General features: G+C 46.7%; 1 protein-coding gene across 6 annotated transcripts in view; it reads left to right on the forward strand.

Moving 5' to 3' along the window:
* The window catches only part of LOC116948869 (dual specificity calcium/calmodulin-dependent 3',5'-cyclic nucleotide phosphodiesterase 1A-like), a 173163-nt gene that overhangs the window by 147591 nt on the left and 5158 nt on the right, over nucleotides 1-20414 (forward strand). For 5 of the 6 annotated variants that reach the window (XM_032966060.2, XM_032966084.2, XM_032966074.2 and 2 more), the window contains 6 exons: nucleotides 974-1075; nucleotides 3705-3825; nucleotides 8888-8969; nucleotides 16476-16599; nucleotides 17809-18029; nucleotides 19537-19995. In XM_032966060.2, the coding sequence (XP_032821951.2) occupies nucleotides 974-1075; nucleotides 3705-3825; nucleotides 8888-8969; nucleotides 16476-16599; nucleotides 17809-18029; nucleotides 19537-19995 (1109 nt within the window). The remainder of the gene's footprint in view (nucleotides 1-973; nucleotides 1076-3704; nucleotides 3826-8887; nucleotides 8970-16475; nucleotides 16600-17808; nucleotides 18030-19536; nucleotides 19996-20414) is intronic. The other variant, XM_032966066.2, reaches the window with a different exon arrangement.

Below are 20414 nucleotides of genomic sequence, written 5' to 3' on the forward strand. Positions count from 1 at the left end.
AGCACCACCACCGAACCAACCCGCACCACCACCTCAAAACGCCATCCCACACCGCCACCACCACCAACACCCCACATCGTCACCGTTGGGACGGATCTTAAATCCATTCATTCCTTGGAGCTCCGTCCCCAGATGCCAGGGCCTCACATTGGGTTTTTATGGAGCGAGCGAGGCATCCGCGTGTTCATCTCTCAATCGGCGTGGCATTCGCGCGACAATAAGCTGTGATGTTCGGTTACCTTGGGCGTCTAAAATGTGTGCCTGTCGTGTGGTGTGTCAACAGCTCTGTGGTGAATGTGCTGCATTGGGAATGCCCAGGAGGGTTGGCCCTTCCACACCCACCCCATAACCAAAGCTTTGTCCCACTCACCAAATATATATTCCCATGGCTACTGAAGTTACATTGGGAAATTCTATTTTACAAATAGTACATATAATAATACAATAATACATATGCATACCTATGATTCCATCATTATTATTTTCAACCTTATCGTGCCTGCTCAAGAGTCAATGCACTCCCGCTTAAAGGATTCCTTCGTGTCAGATGTGGGGGTTGTCTGACCGTACGTCACCACGCTGGTCAATGCGGGTTGAGGGGGAGGTACAGAGGGGAGACTGGTTGAGATATCATCGATGTTAGCCAAGAACCTGGAATTTAACTCTGGCGCCCAGTTTCATAGACCAGTTTGATCACAACTGTGCCACCGCTTCGTCCTATGATGCCCAATTGGTTATCACATTACTCTTTTACCATCTCACTGCATGCGCCCGTGCCTGTGACCCTTTTTCTTTCGGGTTTTGCGATGTATACAGAAATTTAAAAAAACGACCAGAGTTGAGCCAATCCCACCTCAAGTGACGTACATGGATGCTCACAAACAGCACTTGTGCCACGCTTGTGAGTGAGAATGAAGATTGAAGTCTGTGTCCTTGCGTGTTTAACACACGTGTCGTTTGTGCTGCTGTACAGAGAGCTGCGTGCGCTGGTCGTAGAGATGGTTCTGGCGACGGACATGTCGTGTCACTTTCAGCAGATCAAGACCATGAAGAGCGCCCTGCAACAGCCCGAAAGGTTATGCACACATCCATGCTAATGTCTGCGTGTGTGCGTGAGTGTGTACGTCTGTAACGGGCAGCAGTGTAGCGGTTAGAGCGCTGCACTACGAACCCGGCGACCCGAGTTCAATTCCCGATTCACGGCCACCAACACCAGTGATGATTATTTGAACCAGTCATGGGCCTCCCCTATGTCGATTCAGTCTCAAATGAGTACCTGGTGCAGTGTGTGTAAACATCGCCACTAGGGGGCAAAGGCGGCAGGGCGTGGTGCTGTCGACCAGGGCTGAACGATTTGGGGAAAATATCTAATTGCGATTTTTCTGACAGATATTGCGATTTGATTTGCGATAAAAAATTATTCAAGCTTCAGTTCAATATTCACTGTGTAATAGATTTAAAACATGTGATTGAGCATTACCACATGATACCATCAAAATATGAACTGCTCTATATAGTCTCATGCAAGGATGAGAACTTAAAATATATGAATTTGCTTCCAACATGCATTTAGTAAAATGTTTTAAGAACAATCAAACATAGAACAATTGTTAAGTTAAATAACTAAAGTTATAATACAACATAAAACAATTCCCATAAAAAAGTTAGAGGACTTTTCAAATCGAAAAAAAAATCGCAGCCTTTGCGATTTACTAATCGCATTGTTTCAAAATGCGTTTTCGATTTGAAATCGATTCATTGTTCAGCTCAACTGGCTACCCACCCCCTCGTGTGCCGTGCCGGCCTTCATAGGTGCTCGCTAACAGCACTTGCGCCAACAGTCTGTTAAGGTTATAAGGGGGATCTTTGTCTTGTGTGGATGTGTGTGTGCCAGGGGCGCAGCCAGTGTGGGTGTCATTGGTTTCCAGACCCCCCCCCCCCCCACCACCACCAGATACTTTGAAATGTTGCTAAGAGAGTACCCAAAAAGATTTAGACAAAAATCTTGGTATTTTTGAGTCCCAGTTTTTCTCCCTTCAACAAGGTGATTGTGGCGATGACGGAATCTGTAAATACACAGTACAGTAGTGCGCACATAGTCGGCTCAGTACTGAGTAGCCGGTAGTTGCGGAGATTTGGTTTGTTGCTTGATAATAATATTGGTTTTGGAAAGCCAATACAGTTGGCTGATAGACAAAAAGATTCATTTATATGTGGGTGACAAGGAACCCGAGTTCTGTATTATATGCTTTTAACATAATCTTACAATTTCAATAGTTAAACGTGTTGATTAGTTTTTTTTTATTATTTAAAGCTTTCGTGACTGCAGGGATTCATATTCTTGGTTCTTTCGGTAAAGTCACGTGACTTTACATTATTACGCCTTTTGGCGTCATCTGGTCCAACACTAGTGGAGACTGGGCTCTTAGAAAAGCCGTCTCGGGTGTGGACCAATCAATTTCAAGGACAGTGCATATCATTATCAGAGTGGTCTCTTTTTGTTTGCATTTTAACTGCTTGTGTTGTGGTTATTGCAAACATGATGCCTTGAATAAAGGTGTCAGTTTTGGTGCCAGATAAAAGGGTAAAAACCTATTACTATATCTTGCTACTGGCAAAGGAGGTCTCATAATGTAAAGGCTTACCCCGAATTCTCAATACTCTGATAGTGCGCTGTTTTTGAGTTGTACGCCTTTTGGCGTCTTCTGGTCCAACACCAATGGAGACTAAAGGGCTCTTAGAAAAGCCGTCTCGGGTGTGGACCAATCAATTTCAAGGACAGTGCATATCATTATCAGAGTTGTCTCTTTTTATTTGCATTTTGACTGCTTGTGTTGTGGTTATTGCAAGCATGATCCCTTGTATAAAGCTGTCAGTTTTGGTGCCAGATAAAAAGGGTAAAAGCCTGTTACTATATGACGTGACTTTACCGAAAGAACCAATAATATGTGTTGATTAGCGTTTGTCAGAGTTTAGCGCGGACGACAGTGATTCACGACAGGATTTGCAGACAAACGGATCACTGCGCAGCTCCAATCTAATAGCCAATCACCACCGGGAACCCTTCGCTGGTCGGACACCGCCAACTCCCAGAGCGTGTGGCCGCGTTCGTGACGCGTTCGTGACGCGTTCGTGACGCGTTTGTGACACGTTCGTGACGCGTTTGTGACGCGTTTGTGACACGTTCGTGACGCGTTTGTGACGCGTTTGTGACACGTTCGTGACGCGTTTGTGACACGTTCGTGACGCGTTTGTGACACGTTCGTGACGCGTTCGTGACGCGTTCGTGACGCGTTTGTGACACGTTCGTGACGCGTTTGTGACGCGTTTGTGACACGTTCGTGACGCGTTTGTGACACGTTCGTGACGCGTTCGTGACGCGTTTGTGACGCGTGCGTGACGCGTTTGTGACACGTTCGTGACGCGTTTGTGACACGTTCGTGACGCGTGCGTGACGCGTGCGTGACGCGTTTGTGACACGTTCGTGACGCGTTTGTGACGCGTTTGTGACACGTTCGTGACGCGTTTGTGACACGTTCGTGACGCGTTCGTGACGCGTTTGTGACGCGTGCGTGACGCGTTTGTGACACGTTCGTGACGCGTTTGTGACACGTTCGTGACGCGTGCGTGACGCGTGCGTGACGCGTGCGTGCTCATGTGCTCTGCCTGTCCCCCCCCCCCCCCCTCCCCGACCACCACCGCAGCATTGACAAGTCCAAGGCGATGTCGCTGCTCCTGCACGCTGGCGACATCAGCCACCCCACCAAGGAGTGGCCCCTGCACCAGCGCTGGACCGAGGCCCTCATGGAGGAGTTCTTTAGACAGGTCCGTTTCCCCAGCGTTCGTTTGCTGTGAAACGTCTCGCGCTTCGCCGTCGCCGTAATAGCCACAAGCGAAGTGTCTAACTGGGAGGGAAATGGTCACGGTAACGAAAGGAAGCCATTGCCGCCCGTGAAGAATCCTCGTTGGTGAAAATCAGCCTGAACATTTTGGGAGGTCGCTCCTTCTTTTCTGCGCCCACCTGCTGTTTGGATTTCTCTCCGCCCGATTGTCTACACTGCTTATTACCTCCCCGCTGTTAGTCCAGACTGGGCATCTCCAGTCCTTTCGCTGCCTCAGAATAGTTATTTCCAACAGCACTCTATAATTTTCCCCACCTCTTTGCCCTTCAACCTCCATCACAATCGTCACCCCCTCCTGTTCTTCGCCTGGTTGCATGCCTTGTAGATGCCGTTTGCCTCAGTCGTTGCACGCGATAGGACAACTCGGCTTCGGTGTAGTTTGCTCTGCTCACTGGTGCTCACCTTTGTGTTTTCGTTTTACTATTTTTTTTTAGTTCATATGCACTACTAATTTGTGTGCGATCATCTTGTGCAGCAAAGTGAGATGCTTTTAATGTAGGGACGCTTTGTTAATTAATATTCTTTTTATGAATTTAATTAGGCAGTTGTTGATTAAAAATATGTGACACTTGGCACCTGAGGTTCATTAACTTCAAACGCCATGAAAAATAAGCATTTTTGAATGCATGATGTCACTTTCCTAATGTCAGTGTCCAGTCACCTCCCTACAGCCATCACAATTTCACCAAGACCACATTTGTGAATATTTGGGTGTTTTCTGTTGAAGCAGACGCTTGCATGCCCGCCGACTCATACGCATTTTACGAACCCTATTGCTCCCGTGATAGCTTAAGTCGCTCGGAACAAATCGTTTCATTTTCGTGAGGTCATAAGTTCAAAGCCCAGTCAGAGAATCAGAACAATGCATCGTCTCATCAGAGTGGGTGACAATGGAGCACAACCTGGGTAGCATTGCTCGCCAATAATTCACCAGTGTTTTTGTTTCATCGTCTAGATATATGTACGTATGCTGAACTTCTTCCGCACAATACGAAGCCAACCGTGCTTTATCGGTGGACGAATGACTACTTTGTAGTCTGTGGTGAATTGGTGCATTCAACAATTTAAGATGTTTGCAAGGAGTGGCTCGATCAGAGAGCATGGAAGGAAATGGGAATATGCCTTACATGGGGCACTCCAGAGGTTAACTTTGTAAGCGTTAACATTTTCCAGCTCCTCGGCTCAAGCCAAGGTCATTGGAATTGCCGGCACATTGCTGTAATGTGGCAGAAAGCTCACTTCTCTGCAACCACTGTCAGCTTGCTCTCCCATTGCTACACACGTGCTGCCTTCGCCCCCTGCGTATTACTCTTGTCGTGCTGAACGCACATTGTTAAAATTAGGGGATATTCAAAAACAAGCAAAGGGGCCAGACGTGCACCTTATAATCCAAAGAGGATCTCGCGGTGCTATTTCACTTGCGTGTGATTGTGCTCGATTGCTATTTGCCACTTAGGCGCCTCCAGTAGGGGGATGTAGATACCGTGAACTATTGGACTGAGCAAGTTGGCAACATCGTCCTTTTACTGGACATATCTGACAAAGAGATTCGTAGCTCATCGGATTCCTCCAGTCGACATAATGTTTCTGATTTGGAAGTGTCTGTGTTTAACATAAAAGTTCAAAATTACATATCAGTTTTTGTGAACTGTGCCCATCCATGTTAAGTGCCACCATACAATGTGAAAGCAAATTCCGTAGCAGCATGTGGAAATGTCATTGATGCACAAAGACAAAGATCCCCCGTATAGCCTTAACAGTCTCTTGGGGCAAGTGCTGTTAGCGAGCGCCTATGAAGGCCGACACGGCACACGAGGGGGTGGGTGACCAGCACCACGCCCGACCGCCTTTGCCCCCCCAGTGGCGATGTTTACACACCACACCAGCTCCTCATTTGAGGCTGATTCGACCTAGGGGAGGCCCATGACAGTTCCAGAAAATCGTCACTGGTGTTGGCTGTGAGTGGGAATCGAATTTCGGGTCGCCGGGTTCGTGGCCCAGTGCACTAACCGCTACACACACATACACATCTAATATTCCTAAACCTCACCTCACCTCTTCCTCTCAAGTTATGCCTAGATGCTACAAATACCTAATGCACTTGTACTAAACACAAATAAGAAAAAACAAGGGCCTCTTCATCAAGAGAAGCGCTACTGACATGCACCTGTTAGGTGGGGCCAGCACAATGCAAGAGTGGCCACCTTTGTCATCACATCTCGCCACCGTGGCACCCCTAGTTGCTGACCCGCTCATACTGGACATCTGTGAAAAAGAGCTGCATCGCTCATCGGATTCCTCCTGCAGTCTAAATAAAGATTCTGATTATATTGTTAGGGGCGCTACGGTGGCGAGATGTTAACTACCTCACCTGGTTTACAGGAGGTCGTGGGTTCGATCCTGACCCTGATGCCTGTATATATATATGACTCTCTCCCCGTGATTGCGTGCATTTGTCTCTGGGTCCTCCAGTTTTCCCCTCCACATTAAGAAACATGCGTTTATTTGTCTGCTGTAAATGTCCACGTGATATGCCACTTTGCAGAGTAATAATTTGTGGCCAAGTTGCTTCTGAAAAAAGTGAGCCGCACCTGGTAAAATATAAAATAGTTTAGATAGTTTTAAATATTTTTTGTCTCCCCAGTGCTGATAATCAAATTTCAAATTCCACTCGCCCACTGGGTGTTGTGCAAAGCCAGCATTGTCGTGCCCTGTGCCTGCCACTGCACCAAAGCTTGCTATACTTTTCAACGCAAGCACATCAACCTGGGGCCTCGCATACATATCAGCGATCTCAGCAGCACGGAAATAGAGACATCAAGCTAGTGGTGTCAGTGTCTCCCGTGAGCCAATTACAGAAACAAAACAGACATATCAAGCGTCTCAGCCGCTCACCGTAAGTCACCAATCGATGACCACGGTTGGCTACATACGGTGCTAAAGAAGTTCCACATACATACAGAAGAGTATATCAGTGGTGTGAGCGACGTTTATTCATGTGATCGCATGAGGACATTCTCAGGCAGAAATATGGCCCAGCAGGAAAATTGTCGAGACGTTATTATGCATTCGCTAAGAAAATTATTTAAATCGCTGTAAAGTGAATGCAGCCTATGAACAAATCACCCAGAATGTGCCCCATCTCATCAGACGTTGGAAACCAAGCCGGGTTGAGTTTGGATAGTATTTATATGGGTGATGGAGATGACTGCTGGGTGGGTCCCGTTCACAGCTGAATATCGGAATGCCCAAGCGGCTCAGCCTTCATTTTATTTAGAGAGGCATAGCGCCGTTGTTTAAAAAAAAAAAAACATTGTACTCACTGCAGAGAACTGTCGCGACACGACCGCACTCTCTACGATAGCTGGCGCCAAACCATACCACACAACCTCCCGCATGGCCTAGTGGAAGCCTAGGTACCGATAAAGTTATTTCATTTGACTTTTTCTTCTGGTACGTCATCGGAACAAAATCGGAAGAAAAACTGATGATATACACGTACCTCAGCGGAATGGGAAAGGGTTACGTTGCTCTAGGCTGCTGCTGCTGCTGCTCCCACTGCTGTTGGGGGCTACTTGGTGGGCAGCAGAGGGTAGTGTAGTAAAACCCATTGTCGAACTATAGTTTATATCTATGCTACCCACCTTCACCAACCCAGACTGACCAGAATGATGAAAGTATGGTAAAATAACGCCCACAATATGCAAAGTGTGAGGACTTAATCCAGCAGTGAAAAAAAATCCTGTGCATGTACACGTGCAATGTGAATGCAGTTTTGTGTGGACCATCATTTCCAATGTTTATTGATTTTCATAATAAGTATTAATAACTTAATATCATAATATCAATCCTCCTGGGCTAGATCATTCATGAAAAGGGATCTAGATAATGGCCTCAAGCATGGAAACAACTCCATGCAGCTGTGCTGCTGAGTTTACAACAGACATATGGTCCCTTCCTACCTCGCAGGGGAGACCTGTGGAGGCATCTCAGGTCGTGACGGGGGGGGTGGGGGGGGAAGTGACCGCCGTGTACTTATCGCGCCCGTGAATGGCGAGGTTAATGGATGTCAGCTCGAGGCAACGGGAGACAAGTGGCGTTGTTGTTGTTGTTGTTCGGACAGGATCGATACGCGGTGCCTCGTCCATCAGCGTCGCAACTTGGCGAAGCCACGCGTGGAGTCGCTCTCCTCAGTCCGAAATTCATAACGGGTTACAAACCACAACTTCAAGAAAAGGCATTTTTTAAGATCGGAGGGGGTTTCCTGCCGAGTGTAATTGTCTGATCTCGGTCGGACTTCTGTCCGTTGGAATTTTTCAATCGCAATTTTTTTTTTCCCCCCGCTCGGCGACTTGAAGGCGCACGTTGAGACGTCTGGGGAATATTTATGAACGCGTTCCGCCATGAGAACCGATAGCCAGGAGTGGTGCAGCCGTTGTGGTTGGGTGATGGAATCATGAACAACGCACAGACAGGGGTCTCGCGTACACAAAGTCAAAGAACATCAATGCTCGTTTATTCATCAAACCTTTTTTGGATCGGGTGATTTTAGACAGCGTGTACTTAAATCATTTCCCTTTGAGCATTTCTGAGCCAGTTTACCACTTTTTGACGCTGATCAGCAGCGTATAACCTGATTGTGATAGCATGACTTATTCTTGCATTCTGATTAAAGAGACCATCTTTTTCATTAAGGTTGTGTTTCACCAAGCTTGTGTTTAGTTTGTTGTCCTTCCCCCGCACCTCGGATTATCACGGTTGGCTACGTACGGTGTGAAATAATTTCGACATGCATACATAATCAGCTGTGCCGGTGAAGTTGCATTGACAAGCGGGCGTTGTGCAGTTAGCTCGCTGGCCGTGGTGCTGAATCACTGCAGCGTTGTTCAGCATTAATAGGTGTGGCAGCGCCCCCTCGTGGCGATGATGTAAAATGTGCATAGACGTTGAGTTGTTGGCCCTCTGTTTTGCCGTGGTCTGGGCAGGGCGACCGTGAAGCTAAGCTGGGCCTCCCGTTTTCGCCCCTGTGCGACCGAAACTCCACGATGGTCGCCCAGTCACAGATCGGTGAGTCTTCACTCGCCCTCGTCACCCACTCTCGCACCTCCAATTAGCACGGTTGGCTACTTACGGTGCGAAAGAAGTTCAACGTACATACGTACGTGTGCAATGAGATAGTGACATCGACTGATTGGTAAAGGGTAGCACGGGTACAGGCACCATTATAAACATTATCCAATCCGACTCAAAGCTTTCGTGACTGCAGGAATTCACATTCTTTGGTTCTTTCGGTAAAGTCACGTAGATAGACAATTGTAAAAAGCTAAAAAAGCTCACGACTTAGTTTTTTCGGTAAAGTCACGTTGAAGAGAAACAACAAAATAACAAAATATATATAAAACAATAAAAAAATTCTCACGACGTTTCGACCATAACTCAAACAGTCATCATCAGGTGTGGCGGTTTGCATAAATTTATTTTGAAAACGGCATATTTATTTATTTATATATAAAAAATAACGTTTGCGTCACGCAAACGTTTCAACACATTACATAAAATCCGTGATCTGGTTCCGTCTGTAAAAGATGTGATTCCGGACATACAATACCCTGGTGTCTACAAACTAAGTTGCCTCTGTGGTAGTAGTTACATTGGAGAAACCAAACGCCATATCTCGGACCGCATTCGTGAACATAAAGCAGACCTTAAACACGGTAGGACCAACACCTCGGCCGTAGCAGATCATTGTTCTAATTCAGTAGGCTCACATGCCATTGACTTTTCCAAGACGGAGGTTCTTTGTAAGCCTTCTGGCTTCCATGAGAGATTCGTTCATGAGGCTATCCACATATACAAACACAGAGACAATTTCAACCGAGAAGATGGATTCTATCTTAGCAATCATTGGAAAGATTTGATAAATCATTTCACTTCTTGATTGATTGTTCACGCTTACAGTGGCTTTCAGACAGCATACATAAAAACAAATTTCGTCTCCCCCCTCCTCTTTTCAAAAAATAGATGGACTAGTCCTGGGCAAACTGCCATCGTTGCGCGTGACGCAAACGTTATTTTTTATATATAAATAAATAAATATGCCTTTTCAAAATAAATTTATGCAAACCGCCACACCTGATGATGACCGTTTGAGTTATGGTCGAAACGTCGTGAGAATTTTTTATTGTTTTATATATATTTTGTTATTTTGTTGTTTCTCTTCAACGTGACTTTACCGAAAAAACTAAGAATATGAATTACTGCAGTCACGAAAGCTTTAAATCAAAATTTAAAGCTCACGACGTTTCGATCGCAACGCAAGCGGTCATCCTCAGGTGAACAAATACAGCAGGCGGGACTGCTGAGAGAAACATAGCGAGAGAGCTGCTGCAGCCAAAGGCAGAGGAGCCACCGCAGCCTTCGGCGGATGTCCGGCAAAGCTCCACCGCCCTCCCCGGCACGCCGTCAGCCAGCGGCGAGAAGACCGGGAGCGGACGGGCTGAACCCAGCCGTGTGATCAGCCGTGTGTGTGTGCGTGCGGTCTGTAGAATGTAACATCTAAGTGTGTGCCAATAACGTTGGCTTGTGCCGTGCCGTGCGTGGAATGAAGAAGGGTACCCTCAACGCGACGTGTCGTGGAAAGTCGCTCATTACACATGCGCGCATTCACTCTCGCAGCACCCTTGAGCCATCACGCCCTTCAAATGAACCACCTACAAGGCGTGACTTTCCATCTGTATGTACTATGTTGAACTTATTTCGCATCGTACGTAGCCAGCTGTGTTAACCGGAGGTGCGGGAGAAGGACAACAAGCTAAATGCAAAAGCAGTTACGAAGAAATTCGTTTTCAATTTAGATTAAAAGTGCATAGCTCCGGTGGCTTCCTAATATCGGAACGGAGAGCGTTCCAGGTGACCGCAGAAGTGCATTTGAAAGTGTGTGATGCAGTGACAATCTTTGTCCGATAGAGAGCGAATATCAGTTGTGCATGGCAACTCCGGCGTTCCCGGCTGTAAGTTCATATACTTACAGTGCTTGTAATAAGTCCAAGAGGACATATTAGGTTAACTCTTTTCCGTTTGCTTCTGTTTTAATTGTATAAGTGTGTACTCTTTGAAGTCCAAGTCTTGTTCTTGTCTAAACGGTGCACAGCGGTATCGTGTAGTGTTGTGGATTCAGGAGACGTCGGAGTCGGTTATTGGAGGCAACACTATTTATTAAAACACCTCGCTCGGCAGTACAGTCCCAGTACACTCAGCGTTACTGTCCTCCTACACCTACTGTCTAGGGAGGGTACTGCCTCCGGGCTAACGTGCCCTGTAACACAGGGCTACACTCATGGTCCTCCTACACCACTGTCTAGGGAGGTACTGCCTCTGGGCTAACGTGCCCTAACACAGGGCTACACTCAGGGTCCTCCTACACCACTGTCTAGGGAGGTACTGCCTCTGGGCTAACGTGCCCTAACAGGACTACACTCAAGGTCCTCCTACACCACTGTCTAGGGAGGTACTTCCTCTGGGCTAACGTGCCCTAACACAGGACTACACTCAGGGTACTCCTACACCACTGTCTAGGGAGGTACTGCCTCTGGGCTAACGTGCCCTAACAGGACTACACTCAGGGTACTCCTACACCACTGTCTGGGGAGGTACTGCCTCTGGGCTAACGTGCCCTAACACAGGACTACACTCAGGGTACTCCTACACCACTGTCTGGGGAGGTACTGCCTCTGGGCTAACGTGCCCTAACACAGGACTACACTCAGGGTACTCCTACACCACTGTCTAGTGAGGTACTGCCTCCGGGCTAACGTGCCCTAACACAGGACTACTCTCAGGGTCCTCCGGCTATGGGTGCCTAGGGGGAGGCTGTTCTAACTCGCCCTAGCCAGGGTGCGAGTTCCGACCACTGACCCACTGGACCCGGCCCTTACAAGGACGTCGGGCCCAGGGGTTCCCAGGGTCTCACCACTGAGCCGCACAGAGTCCCGGCCCTGATAAGGACAGCGGGGCTAGGGGTCTCATGGTCCTAGCTGGTCTTTGGCTTCGGTCTTCAACTGGTCCAGATCGGCTGGGGAGGTCCCCTTTTATGCCCCTTGCCCATTGAGGGGCTTAGCTGTCTGGAGATCCTGAGCCCCCAGCAGCCCCTCCTCTCTTGGGCTGGCACTGCAGTCCCTCCCCTGATGGTACGAGGTACCGTTCCATCTATGGCACTACAATTGTACTCTTTCAAATTCGGGTCTGTATCTTAGTGGTGTACAATCCTGCCTCGAATGTAAGAAGAAAAGTAAATTATCATTAGACCTCCTTTGCCAGTACCAAAATATAAGAATAGGATTTTTCCCCTTTTTTTTCTGGCAACAAAACTGAAACCTTTTTTTTACAAGGATTCATGTCTGCATTAACCACAATACCTGCAGTCAAAATGCAAAAAAAAACACTGTGATAATATATGCATTGTCCGTGAAACTGATTGGTTCACACCAAGGGCGGCTTTTCTCTTGAGCCTCGACCCAATTGGTGCTCGACCAGAAGACGGCAAAGGCGTACAGCTCAAAGACAATGCACTATCAAAGTACACATGTACGCCTTTTGGCGTCATCTGGTCGAGCACCAATTGGGTCGAGGCTCAAAAGAAAGCCGTCCCTTGGTGTGGACCAATCAGTTTCAAGGACAATGCATATATTATCATAGTATGTTTTTGTTTGCATTTTGACTGCAGGTATTGTGGTTAATGCAGACATGAATCCTTGTAAAAAAAGGTTTCAGTTTTGTTGCCAGAAAAAAGGGAAAATCCTATTCTTAAAAGTAAATCAGTTGAGATCAACAGATGTTAAAGATGTTCAGCCACGCAAGTGCCAAGCAGAGCTGTGAATTACAACCCCAAATTGTACAATCCGTGTTTCTTCAGCTTCATCTCACTCGGATGAATATTGGTAAAAAATATACGAATGTTCTGTCTTCCAATCCATACTTCTAATTGACCGTAGCGTGTAGTCGCAGCAGTAAACCTTAGTGCTAATTTTATTTTTTAAATCAGTTATGACACACCCTTCATTAAGCCCTGCCACGCCGAACTCGGGCTGCTGTTGTTCGTGGATTTTTTTATTCCCCTCTCCGTTCTGTGATCGGCGCTTTGTACCACACTCGTGTTGAGTTAAAACAAAAAAAACAGTCTTGACAATCACTAATAAATCCTACCGACCATTTAAATGAATCACAAAAATCCGTTTAAATCATTGTTTAATCACTCATTGAAAATCGCTTTTACATGAAGAAAGTGAAACTGGTTTCGTACAACTGATATGATTGACGGATTTTCATTTTACCAGACGAGAACCCAGGAAGACAACACGTCCCATTTGCAAAGGGTGCCCTGGATCAACGAGTTCACAAAACACTGAAGTTTCAACCAAAACACAAAGAGCTAAGAGTTGGACAAGAGACTTTGCTACTCATCGGCAATAGATACAAATTGTCAAAGCAAGCAAACGTATGCAAGCCATGCCCACACAATTCACAGTAAAAAAAAAGAGCCGTCGATCACATTCTACTTGCAATTACGAAGTTAATACTGTAGTTAAAACATAGTTTGGTATATATAAAAAAAATATACCAATTTAGAGAGGATAAACTCTATGACTTATCACCATCATCATCAGGCAAGATCATTCCAGTTCCGGTTGAAGGCCTCCTCAAGCTGGCACCATAATTTCACGGTCCTGCGATCTAGCGATCCACACAATACCTGGGCCTTCTCTCAGCCGTGTTCCGTGCCTTGGCCTCTGGCGGTGAAAACGTTAGTCTAGACCAGACATGGTTGGGATTTTTAATCCGGCCCGCCGAACTTGTCCAAATATTATTATTATTAAATTAGATTTTACCTTTCTCCTGTAATGCCCCCATTTACCCATTAGATGGCGCATTTTGACCGGGAGTTACGACATGTTTCTGTATTGTTCATGTTCGTGCAATTTGTTAAATTGCCTTGCAAATAAATGTTTTGCTACCTGTTAAAGGCCAAATCCTTTCATGTAATGATTTTTAGATTTCATTTATATTAGTTCACACAAACACTCCATCCATCTGTTCCTGGCCCGGCCCCTCTGTCAAATTTTAGAACCCATTGTGGCCCGCGAGTCAAAAAATTTGCCCACCCCTGGTCTAGACCACTGGTCAACACGTTAGTCTAGACCACTGATCAGCCCTGCTCGTGTCCTGCCCAAGACCACTTACGTTTCTTAACTGCATGGCTTATTCATGTAGAACCAGGTGAACACTATTTCTTCCTAAAACATTTGCAGATTGTAGCCCAGCGCTATTTGGTGCTGTAATTAATTTTCACTTTACAATTCAGTCAAAACGGCCACACTGAATTATTTTTTTTAATTAATGTAAACAGGGCAAGCCACTTTGTGGAACAAAAGCAAATCTGCTTCCTATCCCCCCTTTCCAGTATCTGCTCATGACCAAATCAAACCCTGCTATTTAATCGTTGAACGTTTTAGATTGCCATTCGTATTAACGTATTGACGTTGAGCGTGACCCCCGTCGCTAAAGAATGCATGACAGGGTGAGAGAAGGGTGGGGGAGGGACCCTTGCATTGCCGAATACAGTCTTTGGAGTATCAATGCGTGCCGATTCATTTTTGCACGCATCAAATCCCTAACGCTGCTTGTATTAAAATAGTTACAAGCTAATTCTATCCCTTGACCATTTCACAAACATTAACCCATGCCCTTCGCATGCTATGTTGATTCCTTTGGGGCTGCAAGGTGGCCAGGGGATACCAGTATTGTAGGTTGCCGCTCGTATGCGTGGTTGTTTTGTCGGTACCCCAGATTCCTTAACGTGAGAGCTCAGTATTAGAGAAATATAGAAATATTCTATCCTTACCGGCATTTTCACAGTGGGTGACAGTTAATTTCACTAAAACTGGGGACATGTGATAAATATCATCCTATGGGTGTATTTGTACAAACAATACCCAAACGAATGAGTTACATTTAATTTCAAAGCACGGTGCAAAATAAGTCAAGGATTTTTGACAGCACTCACATCAGGTACGCCAAACTCGTTTTAATTGAGTGACTGAGGGGTTTTAATGGTCTCACACAAACTTAATCCAGGATCACCGAGTTTCTGGCTCGCTGCCCTCACTTTGGAATTAGCCTCAGAGGCACCCGACCATTCAAATCCAGTAGCTCGGTGTCCAAACCATTCCACCTCCACAACTACAGAGCCTCCTTGCTCACCAACCCACACATAGACAAAATCCTGCATTTGAAAATTCACCAACAGAGGGCAGCCGAGGTATCTAAACGACATGGCGCCCTTCCTTGGCCAATGCTCTGCTTCCACATAATCTGTTTGTCACTTATGCTGCACTGACACCGATCCATTTAATTAAAGGGAGAGGTATTCTCAAAGCCACATCAATTCTACGCTTCCAGCCCTGAAACGCTCTGCCCGTCTTGTCGAAGCAAATCCTATGCAGGGGGAGTGGCGAGATGGCACATGGGAGGGAAGCATTTGGCAAAGGTTTGCCGTGTGGCTCCAGGTCAGGGTTTTCCAGCCAAGAGCTCTATTCAGGCTCTCAGGACGGCAGGTCTGGTGACCGCTCAGCACCCACCGGTGCATTAGAGATGGCCTCCGCTTTCATACCGTGCTCTGTTTAATTTGCCTGCGCGTGTCGCACGCAATTACAAAACCGTGGCTTAATTCCACTCCTGCGCGGGAGCCACGGCAATTTGCTGGTATTAGGGGCTATTCGGGCACAATGTTGTTATTGTAGAACGCTGGAACAGGTTATAAGACAATGCATCATGGAACATTACTCCTACAAAACCTCCCATTATTGTAAATGCAACATTCAGTGCCTAGTCATGAGGCATCGCTACCTAAACGAGAAATGCAACAAAAAATGCACAGGGCCATTATTCAATTGACTGTACATGTGCATGAATGCTGCACTGTGCTTCACGCTAATGTTGACCAATTATTTTTTAATACATAGTTTCTCATATCAGCTCATGCTAACACTCAGAGTGATGGTAGTGGCTTAAGGATTAAGATACCAATGGTGGGCTCAATGTGGATAGGATTTTTTGTTTGTATCATCGCTGTTTTTATCACCTCCGCATCCTGCACCGTAATAAAAAAATAACCTTATCCCGCAAAGCTTCCAGTGGTCTGTTAAATCTGTTATAGGAGCTTCCTGCTTCTATATTTGGGAAGCTAGTTGTTGAGCATTTTTTTTGCCTGAGAAAAGTTGGTTACATGTGTGCACCATCCAGTAACGTTTGTCTCGTTGGCATGGGCCCTTGTGAAAGGGATGAAATGAGGACACCCCCCCCCCCTCATTCAATTCCCCTCCCCCCTCTTCGTAGCCCATAGCATGGGCCCCTTTTGGCCTACGGGCCACGATGCAGTTGCACCGCCTGTGCACTCGATAGCTACGCCAATTGGTGCCATCGCACTTCCTGCGATCCATTCCGTCCATTGACCTTTGCTCATGAAAATACGTCTGCATCTCTGCTCCTCTGTGCCTCAATTCCTTCCCTCGGCGCCAGGATTCATGGACTTCATTGTGGAGCCCACGTTCTCCGTGCTCACCGACATGGCCGAGAAGGTGGTGGTGCCCCTGGCAGAGGAAGCGGCCAGGGCCGGCACACCAGGGGTGCCACGTCGCGGCAGGTATTCTAAACTAAACGAAAGCAATTTTTTTATTTTACCAGGTAAGGCCCCACTGAGCTATGTTGGCTGTTTTTCAGAAACGACCTGGCCACAAGTGGTAGCTCAACGAAGTGGTTTATTGTGACGTGGACATTTGCAGCAGACGAACACTCTGAACGCGTGTTTATTCTAAATGTGGAGGGATCACCGCACGCCCACCACACAACTCACTCGTATACCGTTATTTAAATAATCACACTCATTGACGGTTGGAACAAATATTGCCTCTCGTGAATATATGTAGCCCCGGACTATGGTTCAGGTCCCTTTGTTACAAAAAATAAGTGGTACAGATATTTGAAAGGTTAACCAATATTCTGGAGCATTTGGGAACCATTTTACCATGATATTGGTTCTTATAAGTGATTAATATTTTTATCTGGGGCCAACAAATATTTGGTGGGAACATATTCTCTTGACACGTGTACGATAAAAAATAAAGAAAGTATTAAATTGTTTTAACTTAAGAACCAAAAAGTAGGACAGAATGTGACCAATAGGAAAATCCACATTGTTTTTCTTCCAAATCCAGGTTTGTTTCTTGACCTGATGCAGACAGCAGGCAGGTGTAACTTGGTGATTGGTTGTGATTGCTCACGAGAGACAGCTATTGACAGATGGCTGAATTGCAATATATTAATTGACAATCATCATACATTTGGTTTATTAAAAGCTGTTTGTTTCTATCGTTGTCATACTCATAATTTTCATGAGCATGTTCTAGCCACTGCTGGATGAAAGCTTACGTACGTCATCGCCAACCCGCATTGTCCTGTGATGCCACAATCCATCTCGCTCCTGCAAATAAGCCGATCTTACCTTGCTATCTACACAATTGCCATCCTTCTGGGAGTGTTTTCCTGCTTTGGCTGCACATTCTTTCACCAGTCTCACTGATCGGCCATCATAATTTTCGAGCAATGTATCCCACCCAAGCCCTGTTCTTGACCGTCAACACGACGTCTCTAATGTGCGTTCATTGCCTGATCCATGCGCGTGTTCCTCTTCATACCTCTCGGTGCACTCCCTGGCGTGCACCTGTCCTACGCTTCTTTGGGCCGCTTTACAGCTCTCGTTGCACTTTCTCTGTCGGTCTCCTTTGTTTCTGCACTGACGGGCGGTCATTACGCACGCGTGCTTCCCTGCACCCTCACGCGCCGCCCGGTGAAGTGCGCCCCGCTCTCCACACAGCGCGGCAACCGTGGAGTGGCACCGCGGCAAGCGCGCGGCGAGCGACGGCTCCGTCACCTCCATCTGCACCGTCGACCTCCTCCAGTTCCGCGCGCTGTGGCAGAATTGCCTCAGCAGCAACAAGGAGCGCTGGAAGGAGCAGGCGGCGGCGGTGACGGCGGCGGCGGCGGCTGCAACGGCTGCCGCGAACACCACTGGAGGTTGCCTGCTACCCAGACTAAACTAAACTATTTAAATTTCGATTTAAAGCTTTCGTGACTGCAAGGATTCATCTTCTTTGGTTCTTTCCGTCGTGAGAATATTATTGAGTTATTTTATTTTATCAATGTATTATTTTATTCTCATTCTACGTGACTTTGCCGAAAGAACCAAAGAAGATAAACTATTAGACTAATTTTATTTTACTAGGTAAGGCCCAGGCATCAGTGTCGGGATCGAACCCACGACCTCCTGTATACCAGGCGAGGGAGTTAACAACTCGCCACCAAAGCTAGTAACCAGGCAGAGGCGCCAAAGCCAGATATATTTTGTTGTTGCAGAGACCTGTTTAAGATTGTTTTCCAGAAATGTTCCAATTGTACTATCAGCATCATGTCATGAAACATGGTAGCCGCAACCCTTTGTGTTCGAGACGAGTTTACTAAAGTAGCTATCACAGAGCTATCTTTAAGATCCTTTCAAGTAAACCGTGGTCCACGCAGTAGGAGGCAGCAGAATGTTAAATTCTATGTTTAACATTATTCAGTTTACAGCAGTGCGGTTCTCAGACCAGCAGCGGTACGCGACGGTCCCCCAGTTCGTCCGCGGAGCTGTGATGCAAGTGCAGGTTGATCTGGACAATAATGGCAGCGTTTATACCTTTGATTTAAAGCTTTCGTGACTGCAGGGATTCATATTCTTGGTTCTTTCGATAAAGTCACGTAGAAGGGAAACAATAAAATAATAAAAAATATAAAACAATATAATTCTCACGACGTTTCGACTGCAACACAAGCAATCATCATCAGGTGTGAAAACCACAGCAAGAACATTTAGAAAAAAGTGGCGGTTATTTTTAACGTTTGCACCACGGAGAGAGATTTGACAGTTATTCAGATGGACAAGTCCATGTATGTTCGGAAAAGAGGAGGGGGGGGACGAAAATAATGGATGCGGTCTGAAAGCCACCGTAAGCGTGAACAATCAATTAAGACCCGAAATGGTTTATAAAATCTTTCCAATGATTGCTAACCTAGAATCCATCTTCTCGGTTGAAATTGTCTCTGTGTTTGTATATGTGGATAACCTCATGAACGAATCTCTCATGGTAGCCAGATGGCTTTCAGAGAACCTCTGTCTTGGAGAAGTCAATGTCACGTGAGCCTACTGAATTATAACAATGATCTGCCACGGCCGAGGTGTTGGTCCTACCGTGCTTAAGGTCTGCTTTGTGTTCACGGATGCGATCCGAGACATGTCCTTTGGTTTCTCCAATGTAACTACTACCACAGAGGCAACTTAGTTTGTAGACGCCAGGGTACTGTATGTCCGGAATCACATCTTTTACAGACGGAACCAGATCACGGATTTTATGTAATGTGTTGAATCGGACCTGGATCTTGTGTCTATTCAAGATTTTGGAGATCTTTTTTGTGATCCCCGCAATGTAGGGTAAAGTGATGGTTTTGAATAGCTCCAATTTGACCTCATGAGCCGGTGTTCCAACAGATGACAAGGAAGCTCCCCTGCAGGAGGAGGAGGAAAAGGCAGCAGTGCCGGCACATGAGCTGCGGAGGGAGTCGGACAAACGTAGGCGACAATCCACAGCTGCCCTGGGACAGATCGCCTCCGCCGATGACGCTGACGATGACGCTGATGACGTCAGTCATGGCAGCGTGGGCGACCAAGTTGAGGGTGGCGTTGAGGACCATGGCGTCGGCGATGATGATCATAACGATGGTGGCGACGATGATGACGAGGCAGCGGAGAACATGGGAGAAGATCCCGGAGAGAGACTTGCAGATGAGGATGCAGGGTGGCGAGAGGGTGGGCGCGCCGTGAGGGCGAATGACGTCGAGGTCGCCGCCTCGTCGGACGTGTTCCTCCAGTCGGAGCCGTCGCTCACGTCCGAAGAGTCCGTGTTGTCCGATTCGAAGGACAAAGAGGACTCGACAATGCTGGAGACAGGTGTGTGTCGTGTTCTGTAGTTACCCTCATGGTTTTGCTCACGTTCGTGCACCCCCCCCCCCTCCACTGCCCACTCCCCATATATGGTGCAGGACAACAACTACTCTGCTGTTTCCTTAGGAAAACCTCCCTGAGCCCCAAGTGTAATTTTCATGAGAGTCTTCCAGGCACTTCATTGCCGTTTGGCTCTCTCTCTCTCTTGTGGAGTTGTTTTTTTTTTATCTCAATGTGATCCACCAACCCCACTTTCAGGTCTCAGGACTACAGGCTTGCTTCACCAGCACACAACCACCTGTGCGTGTGTGTGTGATACACATACGTTACGTCGGTTAGATTTTTTGCGTGCATAAGTCTCAGTGCATAAATACTGCAGAGCACCATGATTGAACATGGTTCTCAAGGTTTCCTTGTGAGTATAG

The sequence above is a fragment of the Petromyzon marinus genome, chromosome 2, assembly GCF_048934315.1.
Source record: "Petromyzon marinus isolate PM22_M1 ecotype Great Lakes invasive population chromosome 2, UKy_Petmar_22M1.pri1.0, whole genome shotgun sequence".
Taxonomy (NCBI): Eukaryota; Metazoa; Chordata; class Hyperoartia; order Petromyzontiformes; family Petromyzontidae; genus Petromyzon; species Petromyzon marinus.